Source organism: Scyliorhinus canicula, chromosome 18, assembly GCF_902713615.1.
Source record: "Scyliorhinus canicula chromosome 18, sScyCan1.1, whole genome shotgun sequence".
In the NCBI taxonomy this organism is placed as follows: Eukaryota; Metazoa; Chordata; class Chondrichthyes; order Carcharhiniformes; family Scyliorhinidae; genus Scyliorhinus; species Scyliorhinus canicula.
This window is the reverse complement of record NC_052163.1, coordinates 2,723,966-2,739,157: the sequence shown is the minus strand read 5'-3', so window position 1 is coordinate 2,739,157 and position 15,192 is coordinate 2,723,966. Positions and strand designations below refer to the sequence as shown.

At 44.6% G+C, this 15,192-nt stretch overlaps 1 protein-coding gene across 7 annotated transcripts in view; it reads right to left on the bottom strand.

Moving 5' to 3' along the window:
* mbtd1 (mbt domain containing 1) overlaps nt 1-15,192 on the bottom strand; it is a 232,280-nt gene that overhangs the window by 40,731 nt on the left and 176,357 nt on the right. For all 7 annotated transcript variants that reach the window (XM_038776647.1, XM_038776644.1, XM_038776649.1 and 4 more), the window contains exons 3-6: nt 9,827-9,960; nt 7,881-7,998; nt 5,418-5,500; nt 2,209-2,326 (exon numbers count right to left, since the gene is read on the bottom strand). In XM_038776647.1, the coding sequence (XP_038632575.1) occupies nt 2,209-2,326; nt 5,418-5,500; nt 7,881-7,998; nt 9,827-9,960 (453 nt within the window). The remainder of the gene's footprint in view (nt 1-2,208; nt 2,327-5,417; nt 5,501-7,880; nt 7,999-9,826; nt 9,961-15,192) is intronic.

The following is a 15,192-nucleotide window of genomic DNA, read 5'->3' as shown; positions in this document are numbered from 1 at the left end:
AAGAGATTTACCAGGATGTTGCCTGGTATGGAGGGCATTAGCTATGAGGAGAGGTTGAATAAACTTGGTTTGTTCTCACTGGAATGACGGAGGTTGAGGGGCGACCTGATAGAGTTCTACAAAACTATCAGGGGCATAGACATGGTGGATAGTCAGAGACTTTTCCCCAGGGTAGAGGGGTCAATTACTAGGGGGCATAGGTTGAAGGTGCGATGGGAAAGGTTTAGAGATGTACGAGGCAAGTTTTTTTACACAGAGGGTAGTGGGTGCCTGGAACTCGCTGCCGGAGGTGGTGGTGGAAGCAGGGACGATAGTGACATTTAAGGGGCATCTTGACAAATACATGAATAGGATGGTAATACAGGGATACGGGCCGCGAAAGTGTAGAAGATTTTCGTTTAGACGGGCAGCGTGGTCGGCACAGACATGGAGGACCGAAGGGCCTGTTCCTTTGCTGTGCTTTTCTTTGTTCTTTATACTCCCTCAGTACTGACCCTCTGACAGTGCAGCACTCCCACAGTACTGACCCTCTGACAGTGCAGCACTCCCTCAGTACTGACCCTCTGACAGTGCGGCACTCCCTCAGTACTGACCCTCTGACAGTGCAGCACTCCCACAGTACTGACCCTCTGACAGTGCAGCACTCCCTCAGTACTGATCCTCTGACAGTGCAGCACTCCCTCAGTACTGAGAACCTTCTGACTCAGAGGTTGAGTGCTACCTACTGGGACTTGGCCGACATGGACAATCTGAGCTATTCTAGTCTGTACCCGGAAAGCTGCAGATCTTTGGCCATAATTATAGAGAAAAAAAATGTAAAAATAAAGGACAATTAAATGACTCATGAGAAGACTTGTAAAGATTTCATGCTGTTTACACGAGACCTGCAGTTCCTCTGTTGTTGCCCTGCAGTACCAGCACCACCTTTATACACTGCTTTCTTAAATGGTTAGCTTGGTTTTTTATAAAATATTTTTATTTTCCTCCTTTATCACATTTTCTCCCAAATTTACACCCAACAATAAACAATAATCAGTAACAAATGTAATGTTAATCTCCATATCAATAACAACGATCCCATCATCCCACCAAACCCCAGACATTAGCCCGTATGTTAAAATAAACAAATGACAAAAAGGAATCAGGAATCACCGATAGTCATCATTGACACACACACCCTCCCCCCCCCCCCCCAACCCTCCCAGCCCCCAATCCCCCTAATGTGCGATGTGATCCAATTCTCGAAAGTACATAATGAATAACGCCCATGAATTGTAGAATCCCTCCATCCTTCCCCTCAATTCAAATTTGATCTTTTCCAGCGTCAAGAGTTCCAACAGGTCCCCCCGCCACGCCAGGGCACAGGGTGGAGAGGCTGATCTCCATCCAAACAGGATCCGCCTTTGGGCGATCAACGAGGCGAAGGCTACGACATCTGCCTCCGCGCCCGGTTCCAACCCCGGCTAATATGGTTAGGGTTGTTTTAAGATGGAGTTTGTAGAAACAATTTTTTTTAAATTACTCCAATTTCAGCTCCACTTCTCAACATTTCTGCTTTCAGACTAGAGAGAGGACAGACACTGCTCTACAGCTGTTCCCAATGATTTACTCGAAATCACTGGAGACAAGTATTCTTTTCTCAAAGGGCAGGAGAGCTCCCCTCAATGAAGCACTCGCTGTTGGAAGTGAGTAGGCTGTAAACCTGACAATCACCACTCAGGCACTGCCCTAGCCATCAGGAATTCTTATATAAACAATAATTTATTTGCAACAAGATGTCCCAAGGCTCTTCATAGTACTTTTAAAAAAAAATTTAGAGTACCCAATTAATTTTTTCCAATTCAGGGGCAATTTAGCATGGCCAATCCACCTACTCTGCACATCTTTGGGTTGTGGGGGTAAAACCCACACAAACATGGACAAAATATGCAAACTCCACACCGGACAGTGACCCAGAGCCGGGATCGAACCTGGGACTTCGACGTCATGAGGCAGCAATGCAACCTGCTGCGCCACCGTGCTGCCCCATAGGACAGTTCTAAGCCCAAGTACAACACCAAGCCACACATGGTGATATACGGTTAAAAGACTAAATGCTTGGCCAAAGACATAGGCTTTAACCAGTGTCTTAAAAAGAGTAAAGTGAGGTAGAAATATATGCAGCAATGCGTCAAAATCACTGTTGCCAAAACAAGCATTTGGTTCTACCTGCTAACTTTATGATGCCCGCAATCCAGAACACCTTGGTAGGCAGGTTGCAGTCAGTGTTCGGAACTTCCACTCTTACACCCTCTACAATGTCTGCCCAATGAGTCCCCATAGGTACCTGTTTGATAACAAAATAAAGCAATGTTATAGATGCTGCAGTCAAGTTTGTAGATGTATATGCTCGAGACGGTACAAGTCTGCACAATAAAGCACATTGGTTTGGTTTTTGAGTCACTTTTATTTATAATAATAATTTTGATTGTCACAAGTATGCTTACATTAACACTGCAATGAAGTTACTGTGAAAATCCACTAGTTGCCTCACTCCTGCGTCTGTTCGTTTACACGGAGGGAGAATTCAGACTGTCCAATTCATCTAACAAGCTCGTTTTTCGGGACTTGTGGAAGGAAACCAGAGCACCCGAAGGAACCCACGCAGACACAGGGAGAACGTGCAGACTCTGCAAGGAGTGACCCAAGTGGGAATCAAACCTGGGACCCTGGAGCTGTGAAGCAACAGTGCTAACCACTGTGCTGCCCCTATTTACAGATGTTACCAGACATAATCCTCTGGTATCGATCATACACAAAATCAGTGCTGTCTGCCTCTTTCACCATGAAAAAAAACATGACGACAAACAAAATAAGCAAACTACACTTCCCATTAGGCCCTGGTTATAAGCATAACTGAGCTTTAACAAGGTTAGACATAAATGGTGATTGTAAATTCCCGGACCAACCCCCAACAGTTGCTCGGATAGCGGACAGAAATAAAATAAAACAGAGGTTTCTAAGACTGTGAGGATAGGATATTTCGCTCCAGGAGTGATACCATGCACAAATAGGAATATGGCATATTAAAATAAACTAACAACAGTATTACTAACATTATCATAAAGACAATAGCTTACAATTATCAGTTAAACAATGCTTAACAATAACATGAAACACTAGCTCCTAACTGCTATCTTGAATCTCCACTCAAGCAAAACCCATCTCAGGTCAAACTCCACTTTTAACTACAGTTAGCCAACCTAGGAAAACTCATTGTAAAGACAAGTCTTGGATAAACCGCTTTGAGCAAGAGATCCTTTCGGAACCAGCTGCAGATTCTGTTTTTTTCCTTTTTCACCATCAAGGGGCAATTTAGCGCAGCCAAACTACCTACCTTGTTCATCTTCTGGGTTGTGGGGATGAGACCTACACAGACACAGGGAGAATGTGCACATGGACAGCGACCCAGGGCCAGGATTGTATCCGTGATGCAGAAGTGCTAACCATTGCGCTACAGTGCCGCAACCAGCTGCAGATTCTTGCCTGCATCAACTACCTTTTAACTGCTGTTTTGCACACAGTCAAATCTTTAACTGAATGGAAACCCAACACTTGACTGCGTCAACCCCTGACCCTTCCCATTAACTACATCACCTTACTAGGGACAAACACAATGTCTCTAATTATCTACTCCCCAGGGAACTGTCTTCATGTGCACAAAATTCCATGAGCTCAAACTTTTACGATGCTTTAATTACCCCTTGCAGCCAAAGATTGTCCTTTAAACCAGGATTTATTTTTAAAATTACAGCAGCAGTCACACACACTAACCCAGGCTTTTAACCCTTACTGCACCAAATACATATAATACAATGTACATGTACTGGGCGGCATGGATAAGTTGGGCCGAAGCGCCTGTTTTCATCCTTAAACCTCTATGACGATCTAAAATTCCTACATTTCTCACAATCAGTAAAAGAATATTAACAGAAATCACAGCGAGTTTGGAGGGGGGTGGAAAAAAGGATCAATGGTGCAGAAGGCGCATTACATCAGAGAAAAGACAGAGGAGGGGAGTGTTAGAAAGTGGAAAGCAACAAATAAACAGTTACAGAAGGAAAATCAGGTCCATGACCATTGCCGCGGGATACCAAGTCTTTCTTAAAAAACTAAACTGACGGAGGGTGATCACAAGGCAGAGCAATAATTGAAGGGTTCAGATGACATCAGAGTCCACTTGATTACACTGCAACCTTCTCAACAGGATATTTTTAAGTTGTTTTAAATACTCAATCTGCTTGTGTGAAATTACTGGTCTTATTATAAATGAACTGACTGCCAGCCATTTATTAAGCCACATACTGATTATATCCTTTCAAGATTCCTGTAACTGTATTTTACAATTACGACTCCAGAGGAAACAATTACATCCAATGGAGTCACCATTGTGTCTTAGCGTGAGAAATATACCGTAATTAAGTAGGAGACAATCCTACAATCACAGCACTACCCTCCAGAGAATTACAACACAATCTGTATTCGAAGAAAACTGGCCATCAATGCCTGGAGTAGATAAGCTCAAGTGGCTGAGTCAGAAACTGCATGGGTTACAAACATTCAGCCTAACCCTAACCCCGCCTTTGATCCCCGTGCCTTGCACAACAAAATCTAGCTATCTTAGTCAGGGCAGCATGGCGGCACAGTGGTTAGCACTGCTGCTTCACCTTCCGACCTTGGGTGACTGTCTAGGTAGAGTTAGCACATTCCTCCAGTGTTTATGTGGGTTTCCTTCAGGTGCTCCGGTTTCTGCTCAACCTGCTGTACTCCATGCAAAACCATCATGACAGGTCGAGCTCAGGGTTAGATACAGAGTAAATCTCCTTCTACACTGTCCCCATCAAAAACTCCCAGGACAGGTCAGCAAGGGGTTAGATACAAAGTAAAGCTCCCTCTACACTAGCCCCATCAAACACTCCCAGGACAGTACAGCACGGGATTAGATACAGAGTAAAGCTCCCTCGACACTGCCCCCATCAAACACTCCCAGGACAGGTACAGCACGGGGTTAGATACAGAGTAAAGCTCCCTCTACACTGTCCCCATCAAACACTCTCAGGACAGGTACAGCACGGGGTTAGATACAGAGTAAAGCTCCCTCGACACTGTCCCAATCAAACACTCCCAGGACAGGTACAGCACGGGGTTAGATACAGAGTAAAGCTCCCTCTACACTGTCCCTATCAAACACACCCAGAAGAGGTACAACACAAGTTGATTCCCTCTGAGCTGCCATATGACACTATCCTCAGCCCTGTGACCCAAGTGAGCTTTTAAGTTAATTATTTATCTTCGTACAACAATTGAGTTCTTTGGGAAAATTCTACATTTAGGCAGTGATTGGCAAAACTTTATTCAGTAAATAAAATTCTACTCACGTGTTTGAAGCAGCTGACAGGCGCCCCAGTAAATTTATTACTCCAAACATATTGACCCCAGTCAAAGCCTTCCACTGTGACTGCTGTAAAATTACACAAGTGGTGAAAAAGACTGACTGCTGCAACATCTTTCAATTAACAATAGTGGGCAGAAGTAGCAGCGGCACAGTATACGCTGATGGGCATGAAGCAGCACTCTCTTCTTTTCTCAACATTTACCCATCCCAAAGTTTGGATTATGGTCACTTCAATGTAACATCCAATTTGACTGGAGGTGCAGAAATCCTTAAGTTGGGGCCAACCCATCCTCTCACTAGTCAAGAACTTCTACCACAAGATCAGCAGCTTGCAGCAGGTGTCCTCAGCAGGTGCCCTTGCTCAATGTCTTTCTGCTCACCCAGGAGTGCAGAGGCCTATTGTGGTTCCTTCACTGCCTCGCGAGATGAAGATTGAACTTCCACCTGTCCCGAGAAGCCAAACTTGAGATCATATTCAACTGCAAGGTTCAGCTATTGACTGGGCTCACACAGGAAGCAACAGAAGCTCCCAAGGAGTGTTCTTATTCAGTGGCAGAATGTGGACTGTTGAGCCCCAAAAGAACAGTGGTGAGGCAAATGTTGTTCACAAGTTATAGCAATGATTTGGGTTTTGGAATCAAAAATACAAATTCTAAATTTGTGGGGAATTATAGTCCACTACAACAAACTATCAGGTATTAATAAACATGCAAACTAGGTGTATAACTGGCAAAAGAGTTTCAACAGATAACCAAGGGATATTACACTTTGAAACATATTACTTAGAAAGTAAGAATCTAAATGGTCGAGGAGCAAAGAGTTCAGGGAGCACAAATACACAAACCACCATAAATAGATATGCAAGTTAATAAGAAACTAAAAGCAAATCAATCATTTGACTTTACAAAGTAGAGGTAAAAAGTTGAGAAGTTATACAGCATATCTATTAAAGCTTGCTTTGGTCGGCAGCATGGTGGCGCAGTGGTTAGCACTGCTGTCTCACGGCGCCGAGTTCCCAGGTTCAATCCCGGCTCTGGGTCACTGTCTGTGTGGAGTTTGCACATTCTCCCCGTGTCTGCGTGGGTTTCGCTCCCACAACCCAAAAAGATGTGCAGGGTACGTGGATTGGCCACGCTAAATTGCCCCTTAATTGGAAAAAATGAATTGGGCACTCTAAATTTATTTTTTAAAAAGGCTTGCTTTGATCACGCTGAGTACCACGTACAGTTCTGGCCATGATTTTCTAACAAGGACATAGATGGACTGGAGCCGGTGCAAGAGACATTTACAGCAATGATTTTTTTTTAATAAATTTAGATTACCCAATTATTTTTTCCAATTAAGGGGCAATTTAGCGTGGCCAATCCACCTACTGTGCACATTTTTGGGTTGTGGGGGCGAAACCCACGCAGACACGGGGAGAATGTGCAAACTCCACACGGACAGTGACCCAGAGCCGGGATCGAACCTGGGACCTTGGCGCCGTGAGGCAGCAGTGCTAACCCACTGTGCCACCGTGCTGCCCGCTTTTGTCAGGAGAGAATTAACCGCTGGCTCTCATTTCTGTTGAAAGAAGATTGAAGGATGATTTAATAGATGATTTAATATAGACATTTAAAATTATGATGGTTTTTCATAGAGCAGATACAGAATGTTTCCACGTGTGGGAAAGAGCAAAACAAGGGGAAATTAATGCCAGATAGGCACCAAGAAATCAAGTAGAGAATTTAAAAGAAACTTCTTTACCATAGGAATGATGAGAATGTGGAACTCACTACCACAAGTAGTGGAGATGAACAATATTGATTTTAAGGGGAAGCATGATAAACATTTGAGGGCAAAGGAAACAGGGTTATACTGATCGAACCAGATGAGGTTAGAGTAGAACATGGACATAGCAAGGACAAGTTAAGCCAAATGACCTACTTCTGTGCTATACATTCTATGTAATTCTATAAAGAGGTGCTGCTATTCAAAAGGGTGCGTAAATAGAAATCTCAACTTTTAAAGCTTTCAGTAAGGACCCTCTGTATCTTGTCACTTTGCCACCAGATTGCCTTGGTGACAGTACAGGAAGGAGCAGCAAATTTCTCAGATCATGTTCACACATGAGAGAGAGAGCTGAAAGTTTGTGCCAGCCGTGTAGCCGAATACACCCAGAAAGGCATGCAGCCAGCTGTGAGCTACATGTTCATGCCCAGGGGTCACTATTTTTGGTCACTCAATGCAAACAAGACAGAAAAGGAAGGTGTTATTTTACAAACAACATCACATGTCCAAAATCTCACAATACACAAAGGTTTCAGCTGAGCTCTTAAAACCAATGATATAAACAAATATAAAAATGGTCAAAAATTCAGCCAAGCTTTCCAAGGTGTTCAAACTGGTTTTGTTCCCTGACTAGCAGTTTTCAGCATGATGCAAGGTATTAGAGATGATGTGTCACCTGCTTTACTCTTGGGTTGATTCTGTTGTAGGCTTGCCTGGTACTGTGCATAGGCTGCTAGTTTAGCCACTAAAGGCTGTTTCTGTAAAACCTTTGCCTTCTTTGTTGGAGGTTTTCCCTGTTGAAAGGGAAAAGAAGCATAAGTGACAAATGAATTGTCTGTTCTAGCACTTGAAAAATGTGCTTAAATTAGTTATTTTTTTCCACTGTATTTGTGCATATGTATTCCCTCTTATTAATAGACTTGAAAGTCAAGATCACACGGTCCAATTCCAGTTAGCAAAATTGAGAAAGATTTCTTAGTTTGTTGGTAAACAAAAACATGGCCCATCACAATGCCAACCCCTCCTCCAAAAAGCATTAACGAAACACTGTGTGGGGAGAAAAATGTATACTAATTTGCTTTTAAATCATTTAAATATTGCTAAAAAAAAAGATATGTTGTCAAAGTTTTTGTCTTGCACTTATCAGGACAGATTCACAAGGATACCAATTGTAAAGGAAACAACAATCATAGAAGAGGAGAAGAGTGCACCAATTGGTTGGCAAAATGGACTCTGATGCATCGCCCATGGCAACACCTCTACTAATCAGTGCTCTCTTCATGCAGTATAAATTGTTGTTCCCTTCGCAATTGGTATTCTTGTGAACCTGTCCTGATGAGTGCAAGATGGAAATCTTCAACGCATGTCTTTTTTTTCCAGAGACAACAAAAAAATAAAACTATCAAACCTTCACAACTTTATTTCAAGAGCCAGTGGAACAATCCACAGACAGTATTTAACTCTGTGGTACACTTAGTTTTTTTGCAGTGATTTCAGACCAATAAATTGAAGCAAACAGCACACACACACATATCTGTATCTGTTACATCGCCCTTTAGAATCCCTACAGTGCAGAAAGAGGCCATTCGGTCCATCAAGTCTGCACCGACCCTTCGAAAGAGCATTCTACCCATGCCCACTCCCTCTCTGACTTCCATAACCCCAAAACCTAACGTGCACATTCCTGGGCACTAAGACAATTTAGCATGACCAATCCACCTAACCTGCACCTCTTTGGACTGTGGGGGGAAACCCATGCAGACATGGGGAGAAAGTGCAGACTCCACACAGACAGTCACCCATGGCCAGAATTGAACCCAGGTCTCTGGCGCAGTGATGCAACAGTGCTAACCACTGTGTCACTAGTTGAAAGCATGGCTTTCATACACAAAATCTGAGTGGGGAGAACCCAACCGAAACACTGCTACAACTTAAATTAGAAGTAATCTAATGTGAAAACTCTGAAAATTACTAAAAATGCAATTGTGCCGATTAGCTGCACCATGGTGTAATCAGACCCACATATTAAAGACATGGTGCAATATGCAGTCAAAAGCATCAGTTGTAAGCAATGAATTTTAGAAGCTCCACACCATAATCGAAGCACTTTTAAAAGGAGAGTAGTTGCATTCCATTTTAAATTACAATCAGTATGGCAGCTTTCGTGCAAGAACTGCAACTATAGCTACAGTTTGTGAATATCACTGCAAAACTAAACCAACTGCTGACCTGCCTTAACTGTCAGAAAATTTCAGGCCAGCCAATTGAGAGCCATTCAAATTTAAAAACATGTGCTGCTGTCTACATATTTCTTTTTTTTTATAAATTTAGAGTACCCAATTCATTTTTTCCCAATTAAGGGGCAATTTAACGTGGCCAATCCACCTAGCCTGCACATCTTTGGGTTTCACCCCCACAAACACGGGGAGAATGTGCAAACTCCACACGGCTGTCTACATATTTCTGTCAAGCCAGAAGTCTGGCTCTCATCCAGATTGGAGAGCTCCCTTATAACTGAAATCAAGGGAAAGCTGGGAGGGAAAGAGATTTGAGATGGCAGATGATGTACAAAAGACAGAAAATGTATCAATGCTGATTTCACACAGGATATTGAAACAGTACCTGAAGTCTGGCTAAAATGCTGGCTTTTTTCGAGTTGGACGAGTAGCTTCTGGAGCAGGAAACACTGCAGAATCGCTTTGTCTTAGAATAAAAAGCATCTCTCACTCCGACCATCCCACACATTTCACAGGTGGCTGATGAAGACAGTATAGAAGCAGAAAACAATCAAAAGCCATGACAAGAAGCTCAGTGGCATGCAGTCAATCTGTCACTGCTTCAGCACTTAAACATATATCACTGATCATGTTTTTACAAACCACAAGCAAATTGGACTCAGCTTCACCCAGAGTTGGAAAACTTTCCTTTTCACTCAGGGGCCCCAAGTTCAAATCCATCCCAGTCTAATTGAGAGACAGCCTTCTTGAGCGCTGATCGTAGAAGGCCCCATAGTGAGCGAGTTAGAACATCCTCAGTTCAGCAACAAGGGGCCACTTGTTGACAGCAAACACTCTCCCAACAGGCCAATCTTACTCAGATAAGCCATAAAAATGGGGAGAAAACATTACTTTACAACAGGCTGTAATTCGTCACCTGGAAATGGGAACCTCATTGGTTGAATGCCAGATCTCTATCCATAGTCGACTAGATTGAAAATGAGAGGCTGCAAGGAAATGCAGTACTCAGCAACGGCAAGCTGAACAGACATTTTTTATAAATTTAGAGTACCCAATTCATTTTTTCCAATTAAGGAGCAATTTAGCGTGGTCAATCCACCTACCCTGCACATCTTTGCGTTGTGGGGGCGAAACCCACACAGACAGGGGGAGAATGTGCAAACTCCACATGGACAGTGACCCAGAGCCAGGATTGAACCTCGGCACCATGAGACAGCAGTGCTAACAACTGTTGCCCCCAAACTGAACAGACATGATAGGCAGGCATCTATTCAAATGCATGAGGGCTGACAGGCAAGGCTGATGAACTCAGGGCATGGATAAGTACTTGGGACTGGGATACTATAGCCATAACTGAAACATGGCTAAGGGAGGGACAGGACTGGCAGCTTAATGTTCCAGGGTACAGGTTCTTTAGACAGGACAGAGGTTGAGGAAAGAGAGGATGGGGAGTTGCATTTTTTGATTAAGGAGAGCATCACGGCAGTAGTCAGAGATGAAATAACCGAGGGATCATCCAGCGAGGCTTTGTGGGTGTAACTAAGAAAGAAGGGGATGGTGACCGTATCGGGTTGTACTATCGGCCAAATAGTCAACGGGAATTAGAAGAACAAATATACAGGGAGATTGGAGAGACTTGCAAGAACAATAGGGTTGCCATAGTAGGGGATTTAAATTTTTCCAACATAGTCTGGGACTGCCATAGTGTTAAGGGCTGAGATGAAGTGGAATTTGTTAAGTGTGTTCATGAAGGGCAGCACAGTGGGTTAGCCCTGCTGCTTCACGGCGCCAAGGTCCCAGGTTCAAACCCGGCTCTGGGTCACTGTCCGTGTGGAGTTTGCACATTCTCCCCTTGTTTGCGTTGGTTTCGCCCCCACAACCCAAAGATGTAGGTGGCTTGGCCATACTAAATTGCCTCTTAATTGGAAACAATTAATTGGGTACTCTAAATTTATATTTTAAAAAAAAGTGTGTTCAGGAAAGTTTCCTCAGGCAGTATCTGGGGAAAGGGCAAATCTTGACCTACTCTTGGAAAATAGGGCAGAAAAAGTGACTGAGGTGACAGTGGGGGACCAGTGACCATAGTTCTATTAATATTAAAATGCTTATGGAAATGGAAAAAACTGGTCCACAGGTGCAAGTTCTAAATTGGGGGGAGGCGAATTTTGATGGAATTAGACAGGAGCTTGCAAGGGCTGATTGGGGTAGCTTGTTTGAGGGTAAAAGGTCATAGAATTTACAGTGCAGAAGGAGGCCATTCGGCCCATCGAGTCTGCACTGGCTCTTGGAAAGAGCACCCTACCCAAGGTCAACACCTCCCCCTATCCCAATAACCCAGTAACCCCACCCAACACTAAGGGCAATTTTGTATACTAAGGGCAATTTAACATGGCCAATCCACCTAACCTGTAAAAATGCAATAGCTGGAGTTCAGGATATATGCTCCTGTTGGGGTGAAGGTCAAGGCTGGCAGGAGTAGGGAACATGGATGACAAAACATACTGAGGTTTTGGCCAGAAGAAAGGAAGGAGGCATGGCTCAGGCACACGCAGCTGGAATTAAGCGTGCAGAGGACTATACTCGAGGAGATTAGGAGGACAAGAAGGGGGGCATGAGGTAGCTTTGGATTTGTTTATTGTCACGTGTATTGAGGTACAGTGAAAAGTATTTTTCTGCGAGCAGCTCAACAGATCATTTTGTACATGAAAATAAAATAAAAGAGAATACATAATAGGGCAACACAAGGTACACGATGTAACTAGATGACACTGGCATCGGGTGAAGCATACAGGGATGTAGTGTTAATGAGGTCAGTCCATAAGATGGTCATTTAGGAGTCTGGTAACAGCGGGGAAGAAGCTGTTTTTGAGTCTGTTTGTTCGGGTTCTCAGACTTCTGCATCTCCTGTCCGATGGAAGAAGTTGGAAGAGTGAGTAAGCCGGGTGGGAGGAGTCTTTGATTATGCTGCCCGCTTTCCGCAGGCAGCAGGAGGTATAGGGTGAGGATCAAGGTGAATCCAAAGGGATTCTTTCAGTATATTAAAAGAAAAAGAACGAGAGAGAATATAATCCCTCAAGGATCAAAGTGGACATATATGTGTGGAATCACAGGAGATGGGCAAGGATTTTAGTGAGTATTTCTCCTCTGTTATTACCGTGGAGAAAGATATGAAGACTTGGGAACCTGGGAAGGTTAGTGGCGATATATTGGGGACCGTTCGCATTACAGTAGAGCTGGTGATGGACATATAAAATGTATGAAGGTGGATAAATCTCCTGGCCCTGACCAGGTATATCCAAGAACACAGCGTGAGGCTAGAGAAGAAATTGCAGGAGACCTGGCTGAGATATTCGTATCATTGTTTTCCAATTAAGGGGCAATTTAGCGTGGCCAATCCACCTAACCTGCACATCCTTTTGTGTTGTGGGGTGAGACCCACGCAGACACGGGGCGAATGAGCAAACACCACACGGACAGTGACCTAGGACTGGGATTCAAGCCCGGTCCTCAGCGCCCAAGTCCCAGTGCTATCCACTGCGCCACATGCCGCCCTCTTTGCATCATTGTTAGCCACGGGTGAGGTACCAGAAGATTGGAGTAGCAGCAAATGTGGCACCTTTATTTAAGGGCAAAGAAAATCCTGGAATTTATATACCGGTAAGCCTAACATGGGTAAGTTACGAGAGAGGGTTCTGAGGGATAAGATATACAGGCATTTGGAAAGACAGGGTTTGATTAGGAGTAGGCAGCATGGTTTTGTGCATGGGAGATCATGTCTTTCAAATTTGTTAAGAGTTCTTTGATGAGGTGACCAGGAAGGTTGCTGATAACAGGGTGGTAGACGTAGTCCATATGGACTTCAGTAAGGCCTTTTATAAAGATCCACATGGCAGGCTATTCTGGAAGGTTAGATCACATGGAGAGCTTCATTTTTTGCTTCTCAGAAAAGATGGAGCCGGTGCGAGGCGACATCTTGCAAGCTGTACCCAGCATACCCTCTAATTCTATCTTTTACTCTCGTTCTATGCTTCTAAAACTTCATTCCAACTCTTTTAAACTCTCTAACAATGTTCTAATTCAATTACTTACAGATTTAGCGATCTTTAGGACCCTGGAGACCTGATGACCTCTACAAGTCGCCCCACACTCCTAAAAATCAACTCCCACAGCCTAACAATCACCAATACTGCTATTTTAAATTTACTTGCAGGTCTAGAGATCCTCCGTCCTTTGAAGGAAGACCGCAATCTGGAAAGGACCCTGCGGACCCCAACACTCAGACCCGGTCATCACCTCATCCGTAACCGCGATCTCAGAGACGTCATCAACTTACCGGCCTTCACCCCATCCACGCCGGAGCATGGTCCGGGCATCCACCAACCTGTGAAGACAAACCGCAGCCCGACAGCGACCCGGAACGCTCGACCGCGCAGACCCACCTACCGACTCAGGAACCGCAAGCAAGGCAACAAATCCTCCATCCACACACCGACCAGAGTGAATAACCTCATTGGACACAACCAATCCCTTAACACTGCATACTCTCACCGTTTCCCAGGCTCAAAAAGAAGCAGTCACTCCAGGAAGCTTGGAAAACATGCAGGCCTGCAAGTGAGAGTGAAGCAACGCAGCCCCAAAGCCCCTCTGCCCAGCTTATTCTTTGCTAATGTTCAATCTTGAGAAAACAAGCTAGACAAACTTAAAGCCAGACTCACTTTTCAAAGAGAACTAAGGGACTGCTGTGTGCTCTGTTTCACGGAGACATGGCTCACTTCTGCTTCACCGGACTGTGCTCTACAACCAGAGAGCTTCTCAATCCACCGAATGGACCGTACGGCGGCCTCAGGCAAGGCAAAGGGAGGTAGGATCTGCCTCCTAATCAACACCTCCTGGTGCCTAGATGTAGCAACTCTGGCGAGTTTCTGCTCCCCGGACTTAGAATACCTGCCGCTAAAATGCCGCTCCTACCTTCTGCGGGAGTTCAGCTCCATTATCCCGACTACAGTTTACATCCCACGCCATGCGAATGTGAAAATTGCACTGGACGAAATGTTCACTACAACAAATATCCTTGAAATGAAACATCCCGAGACCTTGTTCATTGTAGCTGGGGACTTCAATCAGGCCAAGCTCAAGAGCGTACTACCAAGTTACCACCAAAACGTCACCTGTTCCACCAGAGGCCCAAACATCCTGGACCACTGCTACACAAATATCAAGCATGCATACCGCTCTATCGCCCGCCCACACTTTGGCAAATCTGACCACAAGGCTGTGCTCCTGCTCCCGGCTTATCAGCAAAAACTGAAGAAGGAGAATCCGTCAAAGAAAGTTGTGCATTGTTGGTCTGAGGAATCGGATGATCTCCTACGGGACTGCTTAGAGTCAGTGGACTGGTCAGATATCCACTGCTTGCTGAAGTCTAGGTCTGAGGCGTTCAAGTCAGGCGACCTTGACCTCTACAAGAAAGCCAGATATGATCTAAGAAATCCATCAAAGATGCCAAAAGACAGTACCGGACCAAGCTCGAGTCCCAGGCTAGCCACACGGACCCGCACCGTCTATGGCAAGGTCTGCAAGATCGTCGGCTCCAACGCACCCCTCCCTGATGAGCTCAACGCATTCTATGCCCGCTTTGAGCAGGAGGTCAGCGAGAGCACGCCCTCCACCCCAGAAGCCGCGGATGAACTTGTATCTGAGATCACCACTGCAGACGCCAGAGTAGCCTTCTCAAAGGTCAACCCACGGAAA